Raw genomic sequence first — 24,550 nt, 5'->3', positions numbered from 1 at the left:
AATTCACTCTTATGTTCTAAAAAATTTTAATCCTTTTTTATGTCATGGCCCCAAATGCAAATGGATGTTCCCTACCCTTTCTTTGCATATGCAAAGGAAAAAAATTTCTCATGCAAACATTGGTGCCAAAAAATTTGACGGCTATGAATAAAGATAGCCAAACTCCCCAGCTCGAAATCTTCCCCACAAAGTTTCAAATCATGAATCTTAACGGAGAAATTATCACAGCGTGGAGCTCTTGCACGTTTAGAAAAAAAAAGTTGCGATAGTTGATGCCAAAGGCAAGAAGCACCTTTCTTCCTTTCGTAGAAACTCTGAAATGTCACCAATAAAAAAACATTTTTTTTTTCAACACTAAATCTATCTTAATGAAAAGTTTTGGGAGGGACATTGTCGCGATTTGACATGTTCCACATTCTGATTATTCTTCAAATTTTTGTTAAGATTTCGATAACAGAGGCTTCGTAATTTTTTAGTTGCAACTAAATTTTTAACTTCAAAGACAATAGTTGGAGCAAACCCAATCTAGCAGCATTGTGGAATCTACGTAGAACTTAGTAGCAGTATTATAATGCTGCCAAGTTATATCAACACCCCCTTAATACTAAACGCCTGTTGCTCTTGGATGGCGATTTGTCGAATTGCAGGTAGCGTTGCCAGTTGTACCAGAAGTCAGCCCAGGCATTGAGCTTTTTGGTGGAGGTGCACTTTTTGAGGAAATTGCGATAGAGATTTAGTATTAGGACCTTTGGTTAGGTTTGCCCCAACTATAGGTGCATTTCGTCATTTTTGATATTGCTAGAAAATAAAACTCCAAAATTTGGCGATTATGCATGTATCTTAGTTATGGGACTGTCCTTCCATTTTCATATAAAAAATATCTTAGAAAGTGTAAAAATACTACAGAAAGTGCGGTTCCTGTTTGAGAACCCCGTTTTATGCTTTGTATCACAGTTTTTCTTCAACCCCAGCCAAGTCGTAAAATTTTACTCGAGGTACTTTCCTCCCATTTTCAAATTAAACCTCTTTCATGTTATTCAGATAGAAGTAGGAACAAACGCCGGCTATTTATTTGCAGAAAATCTGACTTCTAGAGATGTTTCATGGAATCCAAGTAAGGAATTATAAGAGACCTTCTCCACAATTTCAACGAATTGTCTGATGAACTCATACCGTTATGCGTTTGTCGGTCGGTAATACGAGCGACTGTCAGATCGATATATAATTGTTCTGCAATTCCCTAGTTTAATATCAAATATAATTTGCAATGTTTTCGGGCCCAATACTATGTTTCCTTCGCCTTTCCAAAAATATAATGACTATACTGGTTGGCTTTGATTACGTCTATAGTCGGGGCAAACCTAATCTAGCAGCAGTGTTTAGGCTATGCAGGTACTGATCACAGCGCTACGAAGCTGCCAGGTTAGTTGTGCCCGAACCATAGCGTATTCGTTTGAAGAACATTTGGAACAGGTTCAAGTGTAGCAGAATACTTCACATTTTTTTTAATTTCTTTTTTTTTTACTTTTAAAAGTTATTTTATATTTTCGAAAGAGTGCAGCTGTCCCACTCTGCCCACTTTTGTAAATGCCATTTAGCGAATAATTGGAAATCTGTCAGTGAGTCACTTCTCGATATTAGAACAGTAACAACTTAGCTCTACGCGTGAAACTTTTCAAGTTTAGATACGTTTGTACAGTAGACCCTCGTTTTACGCAGGTTTATTTTACGCGGTTTCGATTATATGCGGTTTAAGATTTGACACCTTTATTTTATTTTACGCGGATGAGTTTCGATTTTACGTGGATGCGGCAATGCAAACAGCTAACATTTTCCCCTATTTCAAAATCCAAACTCCTAAATATTGCAGATTACACGTAATAAACTGCATTTTGGCGTTCTAATAATTGGGATTGGGCTACTGGAGACGTTTTATGCGATTGGTTCCAAAGCTCTTTCCAAAAGTAAAGTTATTAAACTCACACAATTCAGAACTCACTGGAAGAAGAGCTTTTAGGAGTGACAAAGGAGGACAAAACCTACGAGAATACCGACATCACTGACACACAACCAAAAACGAACACGTTGAAAATTTTGAGCCATTCCCAGACAATAGAAATGATCTTTCTGATTTTTTAGTGAAGGAAGATTCTATCATGGAAACGACGCAAGTGATCATGGCGTTAATGATCTGCAAAGAATTACTGAGAAAAATTTTTAATGACTATCAAAAAACTATCATAGCCAGCTCCTTTTTATAAACAGAACACGACATTAATTTATGTTTTCTTTAAGCATATTGTGCATAAAAATTGATATAAGTACACATTAAACTTATTATACAATTAGTCATCACTAGAATGAAGTATTCTTTTATCTACGGACTATCTATTACTGTATTCCTTTACGGTATTTCATTACGGTATTATTCGGTACGGTGCTTATCTATTTTAACGCTACTATTAGGTCTCAATTTACGCGGTTTCGGTTTACGCGGCATTTCCGTGGAACGTAACCCCCGCGTAAAACAAGGGTCTACTGTACTTTAAAATGCGCATTACAAGGATTTCGTTATACAATATCTAATTTTTAAGATAAATTTTAATAAAAAACATTGTTAGTCGTAGTCGTATGTATTTATTACGGTTTGTATATTTTATCCTTTAGCTACTTGAACGATAAACTATATTTTTTCTAATTCAACAGATGCCAATTTCGCAATCCTGATGACACTACAAACCATATACATTGCAAAATTACATAGATTTTTACAAAAAATATCCTTTCGTGACAAACATGGAAATCCCAGAAATTGAGGATGCATCCGCGAACATCGAAGCATTTCCCGCAATTCTGCTCAAGCTAAAATGCATGAGAAAAAAAGGTAGTTATTGCGATGCAGTTTTAGCAACCGAAGATGGTGGATTGTTCTACGTCCACAGGACTGTCATGACCTTGTGCAGTTCTTATTTCAGAACAATTTTTACAACCGCACTTGGAGAAAAAATAGGCGACGGGAAAATACCGGAAAGCAGGACTTTTATAATTGTTCCAAATATTTCTTCTGATGCATTGGAAATCATTATAAGGTACGCTTATAGTGGCAAGACGACTGTTACATCAGATAATGTGAATGAACTGCTACCAGCAGCGGATCAGTTCAATGTCTTGAGCATGATTGATTGTTGTAAAAAGTTTTTGGTGGATAGTCTTACCCCCGAAAACTGCCTGGGTGTGTGGAGATTTGGTAAAGAGTACTTAATGCCTGATTTAGAAGAAGCTGCAAAGAGGTAAGTTATGTAACTTATTTGTAAACTAGTTCATAACCTGGCGTTTTCAGGGTACATAAATTCCTATGTCTTTTCCCACATATAGTTAAAACACTGAACCATCTCTATAAAGTCGTGAAAGAAAAAACATAATCCCCAGTTCCATGATACAAACGGTAATTACCCCTCGAATAAGATTATAAAATTATTCTTTGACATACTAAAATTCATTTACGATATTATAATTCAATTTTTACTTTCTTTTACATCTAATATACAGGGTGTTCCTTTTCAACATGCAAGACCTCTATTTCGGCCACGATTAGTCCTAGATGCATACTTCCAATTCCAAATATGTTTAAAATCAGATACTGAGTTAAGATATTAAAGTTTGAAGCAAAATTAAAAATGAGTCAAAAAATAAAAATAATAAATTTTGATCCGGACCCTAGGTCCCCTAACTTACACAATTTAGGAAATAACCTTTATTGGAAAATAATCCCAAAAAAAAAGTTTGGCATTAATACGACCAATAGTCACCGAGATATAAAAAGCAGCGTTTTGTGACTTACACCACTTTACACTCGTCGTCAATAGCACCTTTTAAAATATAGTGGTTAACAAGGGTTTAATATCATATGTTTGCATTGAGTGTGGTTTTTCAAATTGTTTGAGGTTTTGTAGTGTGTTTTTGTGTATCATGACATAACATTTGCATTTATTTTTGAACAGCAATCAAATATAAAAATACTTTATTTTTTTATTTCAACAACTTATTATTCTCCTGCAAGAGCTATAAATGCCAATCTCATCTTCTGTATGGTCTATTAAAATTGTGAACTCGAATATCTCCTGGAGTTCTAGTCGCACAAATGTCAATTTTTTTTCTGTTAGTAATAATTTTTAGTGGAGATTAATTCCCTAAACATAAATTAGGGAACCTAGGGCCCATACAAAAAGTTAGATCTTGTAATTTTTGGTTCAATTCCTCTTCCGCTTCAAACATTCAACAACTTAGCTCTGCATTTGATTTTGAACATTTTTACACTTTTAAGTATGCATCTAGGACTAACGGTTGCAAAAATAGAGGTCTTGCAGGTTGAACCGGAACACCCTGTATACATTAAAAAAAGAACTGGAATCGCCAGCAATTTAAAATTGTGACGTATTTTCACGGTTTGAGGTGTGTTGAGTCTATTTTGACTATTTTTGGAAAATGTCTGTATGTCTGTGTGTACGTCTGCATGTGTGTGACTGGTTTTCTGCGGCCACTCTCGAGCAAAAACTGCAGCATGAAATCGAACGAAATTTGATACACATTTGTACCCCATGTGAATTGCTGTTCATTAGTTTTTGACACAAGGGGGTTACAGCAATCGAACGTTTCTTCTGTTACGCGTGCCTGCTAACTGCTTTTCATCAATAATTTTAATAAGTGTTTGCATTTTAATTTTAATATTTAGGTATGCTATACTAAACTTCAGAAAAGTAATGACAGATAGCGAAGAAATGCTAGAACTGTCCCCCGAAGCCTTGCAGATCCTTCTCCAAGACGACCAATTAAACATACAGGGCGAATATTACGTGTGGATTGCCATCAAGCGTTGGTGCCGCTTCAGCTACCCAGATCGACTCCAATATATCCCTCAAATGCTCAAGTGCGTTAGACTTCCGCTGCTACCTGTCAATCAGTTCCAACAGATAATGGACGATCCGCGCGTGTTCCAAGACGAACAGTGCAGGTCCTACATACAGTTAGCAGCCAAATATTTCTTGAACGAGTTGAAAGATGCAGACAATCTGAATGCATGTGATTTGTCCCTGTTTACGCCTCGTTATCCCCAAGGTCTGTTGTTTGGCATCGGAGGCTGGAGCATCACGGGACCCATTGACATCATTGAAGTTTATGACAACCAAATGGATGCTTGGAATATGGTAAGAGATTAAATCTTCAAATTATTATCTGGGGGGGGGGGGGTGTATTCTTAGAGTGTTAAGAGACTAAAAGTCTTAGCTTTACCATTCTACTTTTAAATTATGTAATTACTAGTGGTACCCCCACGGCTTTGCCCGTATTAGAAAATTAAAAGGTCATTTGGTTGGCCTTTATATCAATAGATGTTGAATTTCTCTCCAATTTGCTATGTTATTTTGCCCGCCTATGTTATGGGCTCACGTTGAGAAAATTAACTCGTCCATGTTATGATAATTCAATCTTCCATGTCATCATAATTTGCTCGATAAAATGTTCTTAAAATTGGAATAGAAAAAGAACAAAATCGAATTTTCGAAAAATCGCTTCCAGGTGCTCACCGCGACGCTACGAACTAATTTTGCGCCAAATTCAATGAAAATCGGCCAAACGGTCTAAGCGCTATGCGTGTAACAGACAGAGATTCAGACGTTCAGCTTAATTTTAGTATAGATTTTATATCATCAATAATTTATTAGCTTTTAAACAGATGACGATTAATTTTTACGGCTAAAGCCGGGCACAGTGTGGATAAAAAAAAAAAATTTCTCAAATATTGCAAACATTGAAAAATTACAAAAAGTATGCTTATTCTTGAACAATACTTAATACTGGTTAGATTTTTCTTTAACCTTTAGCGCTCGACCAAGCCTCGACAATTTTTAGCAACGAACTAGCATATCGGGTTCACCCAACGCAAACTTTTGATTCCTTTCAATTCGTATGTTGGGGCTCTCCTTGACGTATTTCTTCTACTGCAGTGCTCTAAAGCCCATAGGCAAGCAATACAATGGGATAACAGTTCAATAGCTGTTTTCAAGTAAGTCTGTAATTCAGTATAAAGAACTAAAAGAAACTCGAATGGCACGGTTTAAATCAATTTCCATATTTCGAAAACAGCCAACACTTCTTGTGAACAGAATTATAAATGTGCGTTAATGTATGAAAAGCAAATTCACTTGGTTAATCACAGAACTAAATTTTTTAAATGGTTAGTTGTTGTATGGAATAAGTCGTAATCATAATCGTTGCAAAAATATTTTTGTTCCTCCTGCAGGAGTAGTATTATCCATTTAAAAAAGTTTCATAATGTGTTCTTGCTGTCCAGCCCATACCTGAATATATTCCCAAATATTTTCCATTTAAAAATTGCGTATTTTATTAAGTTTTGATATCAACTTGAATTTTTCAAGTAGGTTTAAAATGAAGCTACTTAAAATGCATACATGAATATTCAGCACATACGTGAATATATTCCCAAACATTTTCCTTTAAAAACTTGCGTATTTTATTGAGTTCTGATATCAACTTGAATTTTTCAAATAGGCTAAAAATTAAGCTACATTAGACCAGACAAGATCAAATCGAATAAAACGCTTTAGCTTAACTACACTGCGTAGGCTTCGAATCATTTCTTATCCTTCTGGCCTACTAATTTATAATACTGTATTTAAGGATTACATGCATGAGCTAACTTAGGGGTCGAAGAAAACGGATAGCATTAAATTGGAAGACGAAAAGACTTGTTACCTTTAGTTATTACACCACCGTTAACAAATCTAAACACAACAGAGAATATACTTAACAGTTTAAAAACAAAATCCTATCGAACTCCTTTGAAAACAATTTTTAAAATATCTCCGAAAATATTGATCAGATTTTGATTACTTTAGTTCTCAAAATTCTTATTAAAGGAATTAAGATAAAGGATATTGCTCCCCCACCACTTAAAAAAGAGGGGGGGGGGGCGTAGACGCGGCACATTTAAACGGATTGTTTTCAATGAATTTTCTGAATTTTATTTTTTAATTCATATATTTTACCTGTCTTTCCTAGCAAAGATATTCTTTATCTACAAGAACAACCTTTTTATTCAAAAGGTTTTCGGATTGAGGTTAAAAGTTGACAGATACTTTGTAAAACACTCAAATCGAAAATGTATGCATGTAGTAACTGTTTTGTTTGCATGGCAGAATATACGATTAAATACAGGCATCATCCATGTGAATACCGGCAGTTTGTTTGTTCGTTTTTTTAATTTTTGGTATTATTATTTTTCGAGATTTAAATCCGTGTAATTTCGCTTCTGATTTTAGGTAAACCCAGAAAATCCGGTGGGTGCGCGCGTGTTTCACAAATGTGTCTCAGATGGACCTAAAATCTATCTTATTGGAGGAAGCAATGGAAACACTTGTTTTAACACTTGCTTTTGTTTTGATACTACAACTAAAACATATGAATGTTTGCCGGATATGTTCGAACGAAGGTAACTTCAGTTTTTCTTCTGCTTTTTCACTGCCTCTTTCTTTCTAGCGTAATTATTTAAGAATTTTAAACGCGCTCGGAGACCTTCCTTTTAGGAAAGCTATTCTTTGGCACAAAATTATTAAAAATAAGTACAGGAATGCGACTTTGTATGAACGAAGAAGGAGTTCACTTCCACAGCGTTATGTTTGATAAATTTTCATGATTACACTGTAAAAAATTTCCGAAACGTCGCTGATTATTTCTTTGGAACGTTTCAGGGTTTCACGTGTTTCCCGGTAACCGTGGTAAAATCAAGCACATTTGCAAAAAAGTTTCCTGAATTGCTACAAGTTGGACGAATGAAGACTTTTCACTGTTGTGAAAAATATTTTTACTTCGCAGTTTAAAAATTGACTGAACGTGTTTTTTAAGTGTATCAGCTTTAGTACCATTAAGGCCCGTTCAGATTGACTAAGCTCCCAATGAGAGCAAATAAGGCACTGGAGATTTCTTGGTAAATCAGGAAGGTTATAGTCAATTGCATTGAACCTACTTGATTTTTCTTGAAGGTTTCCGAGTTTATGATTTGCTTTAACAGAGGAAATTTCTCAATTCTTCAGAAAGTTTAAAGGATAATTTCAGGAAAGTTACTGACTTTTAGCGGAAAACGTTCCTGGTGTTTTGCAAGATATACTACTAACAAAAATTGGGCACATCGCTGCCTATTATTTTCCAGGAACGTTTCTAAATTTTTTTACAGTGTAGGTAATACAAGGTATATCTCTAAAAAAGAAACGTTGATTAGAATGCAGTATTAAAGATATATTTATTACGGCCAGTGTGCACCCGAACACTTAGTATAAAGATTATATTACAGCGAATCCCGTTATGGTATTTCCATTTGTGATCAATGCTCCAAGTCTGAACACTGTAAAAACGATTCAGAAACGTTCCTGGAAAATAATAGGCAGCTGATGTGCCCAATTTCTTCCAGTCAAATATCTTGGAAAAACCAGGATCGTTTTCCGCTAAAAGTCAGTAACCTTTCTGAATTTAATCTTGAAACTTTCTGAAGAAGTGCGAAATCTCCCCTATTAACGCCATTCGATGTCTCTAGAACCTTCTAGAAAAATAAGTAGGTTTAGTGTTATTGATTAGAACCTTCCTGACTTATCAAGAAGACTCCATAAAAATCAGAGCGACCACAGCTATGCAAGATGGAACCAAGCATATCTCTTGCCTGCAATTCCTGCCTTGCAAAGATGTAGCTATCCATTGCCTTTGTCGCTCTCATTGGGAGCTTAGTCAAGCTTTACAGGCGTAAGCAACCTTAGGCCGATACACTTAATAAACACGTTCATTCAATCTTTAAACTGGTTGCTAAAAATATTTTACACAGCAGTGAAAAGTCTGAACGCGTGCAACTTGTAGCGATTCAGGAAACCTTTTTTGTGAAGATACTTGTTTTTACGGGGAAATAGGTGAAAACGTGTGAAATTCCGAGACGTTCTACGGAAATAACCAGTAACGTTTCGGAATTTTTTTACAGTGAATTATCAAAATGTATCTAAAACACTTTGCTAGCAATGTGTAAATAAAAAAAATGTATTCTGTCGGGAAATGTAAGTTTAAATTAATATTTTTTCAATCAATGTTAACGATTTCTCTCTCACCTCATATATATCTTTAATGTAACTTCACTAAAATTTAATAATCAACCAGAATTTTCAAATGCTTCCATAAAGTTTTATACTTCTTCACTTAAACGTTCTTTCTTGAAGATCTAACTACCATTTCAGCTAATAGCTCATAACGTAATGGGGGTGTTTCCTTTAGTCAAAAGTAATACTTTTACCCACTAAAATTGATAGATCAAGCAAAAAAAAAAGAAAAACATGGAGCCAGAAAAACTTTATTTTCTCAGCAGTTATTTATTTTTTTCATGTTCGGTTTTAAAAAAAAATGCATGGTCTTTATGACGTCACAAGTGATGTACTTTGGCGCGTTGAATATTTACGCTTGATGTCAACCACGTTGCCAGTACATGAGAATAAAAGGCCACAATAATGGTTCTACATAAGAATTAACAAACGAATTAAATATTGAGCTCTGCTCTATTGGCATCAGTGAATGGCCTTTTCTCACTTGCGATGTCAAGTGCAGAACCATAAAAAATTAAACTGAATCTGCGCACCGATTAAAATATTTTTTTTTTTAAATATTACACTTCATTATCAAGTTATTTTTCAAATGGTTGAATCCAATGCTTTCAAGCAAGCTCCTTCAAAAAAAAAAAAAAAAAAAATATACTTGAAAAAGAAATTTCGGAAACAACCTAATTTTCCCTTTGGCAGCAACAGATATTCAATTGCAAACGCTCCTTTGATAGCTGGCACGTTGAATAGCAAGTTTCCTCGAATGCAATTAAATTTTAATCATCTTAACGCTTTAGAACAAACACTCTTTGTTGGAAATATTCTCTCTCTGTATAAACATCTCTCTCGTTTTCCAGGTGCTATCTGAGCGCCGTCTTGTTGTCTGATAAAATCTACGCTATCGGGGGTTACGACGGAAATAATCGTTTGCAAACTGTGGAATGCTTCGATATCAAGCAGAAACAAGTGAGTTCTTGATTAGATCGGACATAGTATCGAATTATTTCGCGTAATTTTAGATTAATTTAGATGTTAGAAATTGCTTCAGATTGCGTTTTGTCTCAAAAATATCAATAATGCTGTCTGTTAGCGTGTCCTGAAGAATGTCTGAGCATTAGCTTAGGTAAAATTGGAGCCACTGATCGAAAATGCACCAAATATATATAAATGAGAGGAAAATTCAAAGGGAATGAACCAAGAGTCAAACAAACTACTCCTTCAGTTTCAAAAACTTAAAAAAAAAAAATGTAAACATAGGCAGAAGAAAAAATGAGAAAAATGACCGTCAACAAGCAAAAAATACTGCGGAGACCCGATTTTCTTATTTTTTAAACGTTAATTACAAATTTTCAAATCATCTTGAAAACTTAACTCAAAATTTATTTGAAACAATAATGCTATGTTATGTACTTTGTTACGTCAGACAATTTTTAGATGAGAGATGAGTACTAGTATTCTTTAATGTTTCACTTCTCCAGGCAGCATCAGTACCTACTTATATATGATAACGGCCGATATCTCTTGTGTTTCATGGAAGTTACTTTCAAATCAACAAGAATTTTGAGAAGATCAGCTTTCAAAATTCTTCAAAATTAACGTTGCGATGAATGTTCAACTTGCGTATAAGCAAATATATGCAAGAAATATTTGCAATTAAAGAAAGTAACAGTTCATGTTCAAACCCATAATAACATCACATGGCTGAATACATTTGCAAGAGCCAAAAGTTGAAACGATTCAAGCCGTCAAATATATTTTTACCCTGCAAATGATGCGCGGCATTTTTAACGCTTTTTAAACACCGACACTACTTGTTCCCATTTCTAAAACCCTTTAAAGCACAAAGTCATTTATCAATGGCTAGTAGCAGTTGACACATGTAGTGACGAACGTATGCGTATAAACAAAATCAGTATTTGGACTAACATTTTGTTCAGAATTTACCGTTTTGAAATCGATATTTAGCGATGAAATGAGCTCTTGTCGAGTGAGAGCTCGAATATTGTTTAATGTTTCAGAAGAGCTTGTTATTAAAATGTAGTATGAAAATGTTTTAAATGGCGTTCCAACACATACATAAAATTAAAGAATTGCTTTGTTGTCAGGTCATGCTTTTCCTAAATGAACAAAAGTGAAAGCAATTATAGATATTGCGCTTAGAGGAGGATTTTAACTAAATTCGAATGCAAACAGTCAACGCTTAAAAATGTTTGGATGAAGTATGTAGCAGGACAAGTAGAACTTATTTGAATAAGACTTGTATTTTGAAAATTTCTTTTTTCTTTTGCTAGACGGAAAATGTGTGAGTAAAATTAGAAACTTCTTCCTAACGAAAAAGGCCTCAAATTCTACACTGCATCGTGTTTTTTCAAATTTCTTTTAAAGTAAATTGAGGGGCTGACATGGGAAAGACATTAAGTGACAAATTTCGAGTTTTTCGGGGGGGGGGGGGGTCTGGGAAGAAACAGTAAACGCTCAAAGCTTGGACTAAACAGCAAGCCAATAGCCAAATGCTTTAGTTTCTACGAGCGACAGAAGATGACACTTTCATGTAGACTACGATACTGAACCTGGTGTTCTTTGCTTCCCCTGTAAAATTCATTTTTTCTAATTTGCTGACCGGCTGGGCTTGAACCTGGGACCATCCGGTCACAAGTGCGATGCCTTACTGACCAGGCCACCACGGTCCTATAAAAAGTTGAGCAAATATAATCACATTTCTCTTTCTTTCAACAGTGGACATACGTCTCTTCTATGCACCAAGTCAGAAGTGATGCCACTGCGTCAGTACTCAGAAACCGAATTTTTGTGATGGGCGGATTCAACGGTGTGGAGTTCTTGAGCTCTGTTGAATGCTACTACGTTGAGTACGACCAGTGGTTCTTGCTCCCGAGCATGCTCAGTTGCAGGTCTGGGTTGGGAAGCGCTGCCTACGACAACTGCATTTTCGCTATTGGTGGCTTTGATGGGATAAAGCGTCTGACAACTGTGGAAAAATATGATTTAAATTCTCAGTTGTGGTTTCCAGCTAAGCCCATGCAACGACCAAGAAGTAATTTTGCTGTGGAGGTAACTTCTTAATAGAAATACTTATCCTTTTTTAGAGTATACCGCAAATTAGTTCTATTCACCGAACGGTAGTTTTCCGTTTTTGGGGATTAAACTAGGTTTAATCTCAACCTACGTTTAATCTCAATCCTAGTTTGAGATTAAACCTAGGTCTAGGACAACTGTGGAGAAATATGATTTAAAATCTCAGTTGTGGTTTCCAGCAAAACCCATGCAACCGCCGAAGAGTAATTTTGCTGTTGAGGGGTAACTTCTTTATAGAAATACATATCCTTTTTTACAGTATACCGCAAATTAGTTGTATTAACCTAACTGTAGTTTTCCGTTATTGTGATTAAACTAGGCACATTCCTTTTTATTTTTTTTTTTAATCCTTGTGATTGTTTTTCTTATCGTCGTCGCGCTAGTCAAATTTATATTGAAACTACTTGTTTGGCCATTATTTTGGTTTTTAAGTACTTATAAACAAAACGAGCCATTAAACTAAAAAACTCATTAATAAAAAAAATCAACCAAATAATAAAATTAAACGATTAGAAAAGAAATGAATCCACAAAAAAGTAATTAAACCGTTTAAAATAGGTAAGTCATTAAATAACAAGTAAAGTTTCATTAATATAATCCGCACACTGAATAAACCAATATTAAAAGTTGCAACATTTAGTCACAATAATAAATAACTCATTTTTATCCTTTAGTTACACCGACATTACTTTAAAAGTCAACTATTTTCATATACCTTTTTAACTATCTTCATATATCCTTTGACGAGTTCCATTTCAAAGGTTCTACGTTTTGTAGTTTTTGAATAAAAAATGCATCGTCTATTATATATATTGCTTTATTCTGCTCTAAAAAAGATAATTCAGTTAAGAAATCAGATCTATGTTATAAACACATACGCAATTTAATACAAATATTTTTTTTCTTTCGCTAAGAATAAAAGAAAGTACAGTCGGGCCCCGATTAAACGAACCTCTTTTTAACAAATTTCGCGATTTAGCGAATTTGAAAGCAAAAACTCCTATTTTCCGAATATTAAACCCCGAATTAACGAATTATTTTAACAGCAGAATTTTTTTCTTTTTGAGCAATCACGATTGCTTATTGTTCTTACTTGACTGGTTTTTGATGTGCTATGATTTTATCCCCCCCCCCGTCTTCCTCTGCAGCACCACCGTCGACCGGCTCCTCACGATGCTGCTCCTCTAGCGAAAACAGTCTGCAGGTTGCGTCCGTTGCTACATACACGCACACATACACACACCTACACACACACATACACGCACACACACATACATGCACACACACGTACATGCACACACACCTACACACACCTACACACACATACATGCACACACACCTACACACACCTACACACACATACATGCACACACACGTACACGCACACACACGTACACACATACACGCACACACACCTACACACATACACGCACACACACCTACACACATACACGCACACACACCTACGCACACACACACACCTAAACACACCTACAAACACATACATACACACAACCACCCACACAAAAACATACCCCCCATAGAAACACACAACTACCCACACACACACAAACACACATACACATACACCCCACACACAAACATACCCCCCTCCCCTCCCACAAACACGCACGCCTACATACACACACACTCGTGATTGCGAAAAACATAATTTGAATGCAAGATGTCAAAGTTCAAATTAATTATTTTTCTTTTTGTTAATTTCAGTTAGGAAATATTGGATTGTTTTTCAAATGACTTAACTTATACTGTCCGAAGCAGAAAACGACTTTTCTTGGGATCAGCAGTTTTTTATGGGCGAGAGGGAAACCAATGAATAGCGATTCTGATGCGGAAAGCGGCAATGAAACTCCCATTAAAACCTACTTTTTCAAATGCTTTACATGGAATGTAAACTAAAAACATACCTCATGCAGCAGGCTGTAAATGACACAGTATTTCCTTCTCGCCATAAAGTAAAAAGATAGCTACTTCGAGTCAAATATCAAGGGAATCATGAAATATCTATTACACAGTACTTTAAAATTTCAAATTAACTAGTGTAATAAGTCTCAAAATGCTGAGTAAAAAAGTCTGTTTTTTCAAATTATGGATATTTTTGAGCAGTTACTTTTTTTGGCTTTTAGATAGGCTAAGTGAAATTTTTGGAAAAAATTTTCACTCCCCGATGTTTCGAACAACCCCGATTTAAGGTATAAAAGTTTTGGTCCCGATGAATTCGTTAAATCAGGGTCCGACTGTATCTAAAAATCTTAACTATCAACTTTTATTATTAGTTTATTGTGTATGCTTAACAAAGTAAGAGGAGAACTACTTCGTGTCAAATATCAAGGAAATTATCAAATATTTATTACACAGTACTTTAAAACTTTAACTTAACTAGTGTAATAAGTCACGGAACGCTGAGTAAAAAGTCTGTTTTTTCAAATTATGGATATTTTTCGCAGTTACTTTTTTTGGCTTTTAGATAGGCTAAGTGCAATTTTTGAAAAAATATTTCACTCCCCGATGTTTCGAACACCCCGATTTAACGTATAAAAGTTTTGGTCCCGATGAATTTTTTAAATCAGGGTCCGACTGTATCTAAAAATCTTAACTATCAACTTTTATTATTAGTTTATTGTTTATACTTAACAGCGTTTACATTTACTTTAAAATATTCTACTTTTGAATATTTCTAGCGAGTTATAATTTTTATCTATCCCAAAAGCGTGTAAATGCTTCAAAATTAGAAACCCTATCTTTCTCTAACTTTAAAAATCTTAATCAACGACCATTATTAACAGCGTTTTAATTTAATTTAAAATATTATATTTTCGAATAGGTCCAGCGAATTACTTTTCTCAATGTGTCCAAAAGCTTATAAATGTCCGAAAATTAGAAATCCTAACTTTCTCTGCACCCGATATATTTTTTCACTCAAAAGCCTATTATATGGTATGACAACCTTCTTAAGTTTGATAAATGTTTTGCTTTACGGAAGATTCCAAAACTCGCGTTCTTCTTTTGCCGTAAAATGATAGGTAATTCATCAAATCCATTTTAATAAATGAAGTGAATGATTGATAGGCTGTTTTTATGGCATTTAAAGCGGCCATTTTGAACAGGAAAGATCCGAAGCCATGCTGGACCATATTTTTCAAACTAAATTGGAAAAGAAAAAGCGGCTTCGTTCAGGTCATTTTCGCCGAGTACCGGAAATTTAAAACTCATAAAATGTCAATAAAACAAATTGTTGTTGAAGCAGCAAAAGGAGTGGATATTTATGTACCTCCAGTTGGTAAATACGTTTTGTAAATTTTTTGTTGAGTTTTTTCCATTGAAGTTAGTACGTTAGAACTTCGATTGTCCGAAACTCGTTTAACAAGAAACTCGTTTAACAGACGTAGGATTCATTGAAGGTTTTTTCTATATGCAGTGAAACACCGTTACAGAGAATATCAATGGAACGAAATAACCGTTTCAACGAAACAATTTGTCAATCCCTATTTAATTTCAATTACATGGGTTTAAGTAATGGGGTCGTTTCGAAATTTTAAAACTATTTTTCCTGAACGTCCATGCTTAAAAGCATAGGATCTGACCATTTTTTCAATAATTTGACTAAGTTTAGTATTTTTTAACAATTACTAGCTTTAATCGGCGCGCTTTCATTGTTTACGCTTCTGCCGATGACATCACAAATTATGAAATGTCACATTCACAGAGCACAATATTTAATTCGCTTCTTTACTCACGAGTACTGGCAGTGATATGGTTGATAGCAAGCGTAGAGCACAATATTTAATTCGCTTCTTGATTTTCATAACGTGCATACGCGGTAGACTGATGCGCCAAAGTACATCATTTGCGACGTTATAAAGACCACGCCTCATTTTCAAAATCGGACATTTTAAAATATTAATTAAAAATTATGTGTTGGAAAAATGAAATTTTTTTTCTTGCTCCATGTCTTTTTTTTTTTTTTTAATGCGTGTTCTATCAATCTCCTCAGTGACTAAAAGTAGTACTTTTGACTGAAGGAAACGACCCATTCCATCACGAGCTTCTGCTAATAAATTCCCCTGATTTCATTCCATGAAAACTACGAAATCTGCATTAATTTTGAATTTTGACATTGTGAATTCAACTTACGTTTTTCACAATTACGATTGAGATTAAAGCCATTTGTAGAAGCAAGAATCTCAACGAGTAGGGAGGCAATTCATGATAGTGAAACATTAATGACGTTAAGACGCTTAGGAGTAATGGTCTAAAATATTATTAAACTACTTGATAACTCGTGTAATTTTTGATGCAACTGCACCCAACTAACCTTGTAAACTGCTATATTGAGGGAAAATGCAGATCAACTCTATCGTATTTATTTGCCCTATCCTCTAAGAAATTCAATTTAAAGCAGTAAGGCTAAAGGGGAAAAAATAGTACTTTGTCAGAAATTATTTCAATAGCTTTAATACAAAAAAACTTCAACGAACTTTAAAGCAATATGCGTTAATTATAGTCGTCATATTTTTATGCGTTGGTTATTTCCTAAGTACATACTAAGTTCATTTCAACCCGAATGGTAAAAAAAGCAAATTTATAATGCTAACAAATGTAACCAGGTAACGACGGAAGCAAAATTAGTACTTTGACAGAAATTATTTCAATAGCTTTAACACAAAAAAAAAGTTCAACGAACTTTAAAGCAATATGCGTTAATTATAGTAGTCATATTTTTGTGCTTTGGTTATTTCCTAAGAGTACATACTAAGTTCATTTTAACTCGAATGGTAAAAAAAAAGAAAGCAAATTTATAATGCCAACAAATGTAACCAGGTAACGACCGAAGCAAAAGTAATACTTTAACAGAAATTACTTTAATAGCTTTAATACAAAATAATAATAATAATAATAAAAAAAATCAACGAACTTTAAAGCAATATGCGTTAATTATAGTAGTTATATTTTTGTGCGTTGGTTATTTCCTAAGAGTACATACTAAGTTCATTTTAACTCGAATGGTAAAAAAAAGAAAGCAAATTTATAATGCCAACAAATGTAACCAGGTAACGACCGAAGCAAAAGTAATACTTTAACAGAAATTACTTTAATAGCTTTAATACAAAAAAATAAATAAATAATAATAAAAAAATCAACGAACTTTAAAGCAATATGCGTTAATTATAGTAGTTATATTTTTGTGCGTTTGTTATTTCCTAATTACATACTAAGTTCACTTGAACTCGAATGGTAAAAAAAAGCAAATTTACAATGCTAACAAATTTATCCAGGTAACGACGGAAGCAAGTCATTCAGCTTCAGTGATACAAATTTTACTGCCTCAAAAAGCAATCTCAATTAATCAAAATTGAATACTAAATATTAAAAGTTCATCTATAATAACTTCTGTAAATTAGCTTTGTGAGTTACAAATTCTAACTTGAACGTTTTTATTACAGAAAATATTCTTGTAATTTTTCCAGCAATGCTGTAATATGTCCTCTCTCTTTCTCTTCGGTGTGTGCGTGTGGGTGTCTTTTACTTTGCGCCCAGGGCCTGATTACCGCACAGGCCAACTAGGCTTGGACCAGGGGCCCCATCTTCCTAGGGGGCCCCAAATTACTATGAGAATTATGCACAGCATTACAACTATACGAAAAATACATTTAAAAAATAATTATTATAAAAAAGTAATGACTTGTTAATAGGGGGAAAAATCCTTAATGGAGAACTTTTATGCATTCTGCCAGTATTGAATTTAACATGTCTAAATTATGAGGGGCCTCGGGATTAATAAATGCACATGATAAATGATTTACGTAGTTCTGTGATAGACAAAGAAGCCGCCAAAAATGCATAACCGCGAGCCTCAAACTTGTAAATCAGCCTCTGCATTATGCTATAAAGTCTTCAGTCAGCCTCCAAATCATTGTGGGCCTAGGGCCTCAATTTTAATTTGTCGGGCCCTGTTCACGCCATTCAATAGGTACAAATATTTATTATTAACTCTTTCGGTAAAATAATACATGTATCCTAATGTAAATGATCCATAAAATATTTTAATCAAAGTCAAGTGATCCTGACCTGACACGCATCTAAAATTTCGTTCATTTTAAAGCGGTATTTGGGAAAAGCTGCCCACAGACCCGAACTATTTCTCATTCCCAACAAAGAAGGGGTGTGCGTCATGAATATCGTCGCCCACCTTCTTCGGCATTGAGAAGGACTGAATGGTATTTTATAAGCAGAAAATGATGGATGGCTCATCTTTGGCTCCGATGCCGAAGATGATAGAAAGTTGGGTCTAAGTGGTTTTTGAAAGCCTTATCTTCTAAGGCGAGTGCGAAGGGCACTATAATAAGACATTTCACTATAAAATGTGAGATGCCTCTCATGAAAACGCCTCGTACAAAAATAGTTCTTAAAAACCCCAATATCAGATCCAGCCCTGGATCTGTGTACCTACAGACCCCTCAGGGGGGAGGGGGACACGTCCTTAGAAGACCCAAAGGCCCAAGAAATTGAAAAAAAAAAAAAAATTCCCGAAGACTTCTTAGCGTTGCAAATATACACTGCTGGCCTCTGGGGGGGGGGGGGGGGGCACAGATTTGTTGCAGGGGGCTGAAAATTAATAGATTCGTGGCTGATCAGATCAATTAATGTTAATTTATTAATTGTGAATTGTATATCTGCCACGTACCGGAAAAAAATTTACAGGTTTAGGGGCAGATCGCGACGGTTTTTTTTTTTTTTTTTTTTTTTTTTTGTCTAACACAGAACTCTGTAAAACGTTTTTCATGTGCATTTTTTCCTCCTCTTCATGTGTCTTTGGTCGTGGGCTCTTGGGCAGGTGTGCCCATCCCACACCACGCCGCCAAGTTTAATGACGCAAATTCCCCCCCCCCCCCCCCAAAAAAAATCCCAACCCTCTTTCCAATTTTGATTTTTTACCTCTCTTTTTTAATTTTATTTATTTTTTAAAAATATTTTTTTCAATTTTTTTTTATTTATATATTTTTGTTTAAATTTATTTATAATTAATTATTTTTTAATTGTTATTATTATTATTATTATTATTTTATTAGAAAAGTTGTGTGCTACGCCAATGTCATAGAAGCACACACACACACACAGAAAGTAAATAAATAAATGAAATAAAAGAAAACAAAATAAAATAAATAATTTGAATCGAAAATAAATCAATAAAAATATTAAAAAAAATAAATGAATAAAATTAAAAAATCCCGCCCCCCATTTTTTTTTTTTTTTTTTTTTTTTTGATGGCGCTACCTGCGCCATAATCCCCCCTGTATGCACCCCTGGTCGGTCGTGGGGCCTCTCACATTTGCGACACGGCGACAACGCAGTATTTTTGAGCATTTGTGAGAAGGAACCTATCTTCAAAAAAAAAAAAACTTGTATACCATTTAGAATTATATTCAATTTTCAGACAAAAGATTTATAATGCCTTAACGAAGCTATTATTAACTAAGTGAACGATCTGCGGTAATTCTAAAAAAGAAATCCTCCTCGCCTATGCAATCTAAAAAACATGGCATTGTTTTTTTTTTTTTTTCAATAGAGAAATCTGGTAATATTTTTTCATTCAAAAGCTGTAAATTATTTTTTTGATAATGCTAATAATACTAAAATACGTGTTACATGCAGTATAGTGTGCTTTCAGAATAGCTAACCGATTGTAAATTTTTTAAAGAGCGAAAAAAAAAAGTCTTGTCTAATTTTTGTATATAACTCAAATCATTGAAAGTTTTTTTCCGGATAGTTTTGTGTTGCAGTTTTTATTAAATGAGGAAAAAAATCTGAAAGGTTCTTTTAAAATATAACTGAATTAGTTTTTACTTTAAAAATGGTTGATAGATGGCGCCACAGCGCAGGAAAAGTGGTTTTTCTCTTCAGTACACGTTTTCGTTTTTGTAAAAGAAAAGAGAAAAATTATTTTTTCCCTTCATCATAGACGCAAAGGATCTATACTAATATAATTTATCTCAAATTTTTAACAATAATAATTTTTTAACATTTTCTCTTTTTCACCCATAATATTTCTCGAGTGGAATAAAATGGTAGTGGTTAAAAATAAGCAAAAGTTAACTAAAACGTTATAGTATTTTTTAATACAGATAATAGTATTTATAATTTTCATTTTTTTTTCAAACTGAACACTGTATTTTCTAAAGCAACGAATTTTTTTTAACATCAAGCACTTTTATAGAGAACGGGTATTTTTTAATAAAACTATCTTAAACTATCAAAGTAATCATAAAAGTATAAAAGTAATAATAGCAATGAGTTATTTCTATTTCAAATTGATAAAATAAGCAACATATGCCTCATGCACATAGTTAAAATATGGAGCATTGAAACATCAATGCAAATTAGTAGGAATCATTTTTCAACATGTTCAAATTTTAAACCTGAATAATATAGAAACTAAAAACGAATTATTTAAAAACTAACGCAAATTTGTTGAATGCATTTCATATTTTTCAAACCTGATTGCACGAAATATACCGAAAATTATAAGAAAAGATTTTTATTCTACTACACTTATTTCCGAAGGAATTAGAAAAAAAAATCCTTTAAAAACTGAAAATATATTTAAATGCTATAAAATGCTAGCTGCTTTCCCCGGAGTTAAATGGTCTATTAAAAAAAAGAAAAAAAAAAGTTGTGCCAAGTGACGCAGGTTTAACAATCAGGCTTGAATGAAAGAAATTTAGAAAAAATGAACAATATTTCCCTTCAACCTTTAGAAAATACAGTTTTATTGCTAAAAATTTCATGTAGAGCTATTTTTTTTATTCTTATTTATTTATTTATTTATTTATTTATTTTAATTCGAAAAATTCTATCGTTGTAACTATTTGCGATAATATTTTGTTTCACGAATTTCTTAGTGAAATCCAATAAGGGATGCTTCCCCCCAAAGGTTTTTTGCAAGGTATGTTGCTGTCAGAAATTGCGCACTTTAGCTGCCCATTTTTTTCTCCAGTAGCGTATCTGAATTGTTTTCACAGTGCGATTAATATTTTCCCCACGTCCTTTCTTTTCCATTTTTGATCCTAGTTCCTTATTTTTACTTTTTTTTTCTTTTAAAAATTTCTTGAGGTAGCCTTTGCAGAGTAGATTATCAAAAACTCGGCACTCGATAATCCGGACAAATCCAAACCACCACATCCTGCCAGGATAAAAAAAAAATCTCCCTTCGAAAAACATGTCCCGCTCCCATCCTCATAAATACAGGGTGTTCTGCTTTAACCTGCAAGACCTTTATTTTCGCAACCGTTAGTCCTAGATGTACACTTCAATTGCATAAATGGTAAAAATCAGATGAAGAGTTTAGGCACTGAAAGTTTGCAGTGAAAATAAAAATTAGTCTAAACATACAAAATTTAACCTTCATACGGGCCCTAGGTTTCCTAACTTATATTTAGTGAAATAATTTCCATTGAAAAATAATTCCAACACGAAAAGTTTCAAATAGTTCGACCAGTGTTCACCAAGATATGAAACGCAGCGTTTTGCGACTTATACCACTTTACACTCGCCGTCAATAACACCTTTAGGGAGGAATTATAGCGGTTAACAAGTGTTTAAAATGATGTGTATGCATAGAGTGGTTTTTCAAATTGTTCGAGGTTTTGTATTGTGTTTTGGCGTATCACCGCGTAACATTTGTATTTATTTTCGAATAGCAATGAAAATATTAATGCTTCGCAATTTTTTACTTTGACAACCTGTCATTTTTCTGAAAGGGCGATAAGTTCCAATCTCATCTTCTGTATGGTTTCTTAAAACTTTGAAATGGAATATCTCCTTAAATTCTGGTTGCACAAATGTCAAGCTTTTTATGTGAGTAATAGTTTTCAATGGAGATTATTTCTCTAAATATAAGTTAGAGGAACTAGGATTTCCGTATAAAAAGTTAAGTTTTGTATTTTTTGACTCTGTTTTATTTTTGCTTCAAACTTTCAAAGTCTGAACTCCGCACCTAATTTTGAACATTTTTGCATCTGTAAGTATGCATCTAGGACTAATTGTTGCGAAAATAGAGGTCTTGCAGGATAAAACGGGACGCCCTGTATAAAGGCCCCTATATATATAGTTGCTCTACCCTGTATAATAGCGAATGATCGAGTAATAGCGGCGTCACCAACAATAAAACTCACGCAACGGCACGATAATTTGATATATTTTGGTAATGTTTGATATACAGGGAAAGGCTTTATTGCGACAAGGCTGAACTGGATCCGGTGACTTAACTGCTTTACTTGGAATACTGTGTCATTTCAGGGAATGAACAAACAAAAAAGTGCTCTTTAAAATTTCAACGATCAAAATATCAACAAACAGGCAATGGCTTCTCTCAAATGAGAAACAAATTTCACCCGTCATACCTTGACGGGCTATTTTCTAGTTCCAAATACAGTGCTGGTAAAAAAAAAAAAAAAAATGCATCATCCTCGCATTTTCGCAACAACGGAATTATGTGAGAAGTTTTGGTCGACCGATTAACAATGAATGTATGTGAAATTCTCCAAAACGTATGAAATAAACATTTAACAGCAGGAATCCGAGAATTGTTTACGTAGATCGGGGCTGTTTTCGGGCCAAAGATAACTGCTGACCCCATGCTCATTTCTCCATTTCTGAACCTGCGTGTGTTTAGAGAAAAGAAATTACGTAACCCCATGTCAATTTAAGTCTACTGGCAGGAGAAAGATTTTTAAATAATTACTTACCAGTTTTGCCCTATGGCACCGAGCAGAATCATCCTGGAAAATGACGTTTGGAACTGAAGTAAAGTGGTTCCCGATAGTAGGAAGCAATTTCTCCTCCAAAATGCCAATATACACCTGAGCGTTTACTGTTCCTTGAACAAAGCGAAGCCCACCAACTCCTTGATCAGAAATACATCCCCAAATCATCTGGGATACGGGATGCTTGACTTCGTGTTGAATGCAATCGGGATGGATATATATTACTCTCTTTTGCGGCGCAGGTGATGCATTTTTTTTTTCCACCACTGTTTTTTTTTTTTTTAAATCAGCCACACTTCGGTTTCACATTAGGGAGACTCTACTGTATCATAGTTTACAAGTTATCGCCTTCTATGCATATTATTTTTTTTCTCTTTATTGTAGATATTAGAAGATAAGATCTACGTCATCGGTGGCTATAATGACGTGGATGAAGTCATTACAGACGTCTGCGAATGTTATGACTTATTAAAACCGAAATGGAAATTTGTTGCTCCGATGGGCTTGGCTCGCTCTGGTCTCAGCGTGTGCAAGGTTTCCGAGATTCAGAACCTGAAGGATTTCATCAGGTTTGACAAAGCCAGATGCTTAGTGAGAGAGACAGGTTCTTCTGCAGGGGATGAAGTGGAGGAGAGATTCAGAGCTTTGAGGATGTAAGCAGATGATGATGTGGAACAATAGTAGTTTTAACTATCAAATAAAAGCATATTTGAAAATTTCTATGTTACTCTATTCAGTATAATGTTTGCTCTTCTTTTACTTTTTACTAGTCGTGAAATAATGTTTTGAAGAAAATAATTTTGTGTAATGAGTTCACATTGCTTAAAAACGGAAAATGTATTATTTTTAAACAATATGTTTCCACATTTTAAGCATCATGTTGGTTTTAAATCTGTGCCTAGCGCGTCCAGTAATGAGAGTTTTGGATTATTACTGCATTTTTTGTAGAATCTCATTTCACATTGAGCCATATGAACGGAATTCTAATATAAACCAATTCCTTTATAACTATTTATCAGTGTTATATGAGCGCCATTCTCAGCCTTTATTTGCACCAGACAAACGTTTTTACGCTCTCCCATAAAATAGTGATAATGTGATTTACGTCAGTCAGACTGTGAGGTTCAGAAATTAGTTTATTACTTTCTTTTGCTTAAAGTTATGTTTTCCGGCTTGCAATGAGGTTAGTTCGAGTGTTACAAAATATGATGGTTTACTAGCATAATATTTAGTTTTGAGGTGTAATTTCTGCGGACTGTTGCAAGCTGGAGTCATAATTTCACACTTCTAAAGTTAACCTTTGTTCTCTTTTCAAAGAAAATATTTTACATTTTGCTTCAAGTTCATATGCAGAGTGAAAGATTCAGTTATCTTTTGCTGTGTAGTGACTTTATTTACTAGCCGTACCCGCACAGCGATGCCCGTGCTAAAAATTTCATGGAAGTCCGTTGAATAAAAAAAATTGACTCCCCCCTCCCCCTCTGACGTGAAATGATCATTTTTCTTTGGGTAAAATGCGTACACACATTT

The 24,550-nt window shown here is 34.3% G+C and overlaps 1 protein-coding gene across 1 annotated transcript; it reads left to right on the top strand.

Annotated features, from left to right (window-relative positions):
* Nucleotides 1-1,315: 1,315 nt before the first annotated feature.
* On the top strand, nucleotides 1,316-23,677 carry LOC129228619 (kelch-like protein 10). Its single transcript, XM_054863301.1, has 6 exons — nucleotides 1,316-1,392; nucleotides 3,102-3,290; nucleotides 4,733-4,927; nucleotides 10,001-10,109; nucleotides 11,880-12,212; nucleotides 23,405-23,677. Exons 1-6 carry the CDS (start codon nucleotides 1,316-1,318, stop codon nucleotides 23,675-23,677), a joined length of 1,176 nt encoding a protein of 391 aa, XP_054719276.1.
* Nucleotides 23,678-24,550: the final 873 nt, after the last annotated feature.

The sequence above is a fragment of the Uloborus diversus genome, chromosome 8 (genome assembly GCF_026930045.1).
Source record: "Uloborus diversus isolate 005 chromosome 8, Udiv.v.3.1, whole genome shotgun sequence".
Classification (NCBI taxonomy): Eukaryota; Metazoa; Arthropoda; class Arachnida; order Araneae; family Uloboridae; genus Uloborus; species Uloborus diversus.
This window is presented reverse-complemented; position numbering and strand designations above follow the sequence as displayed.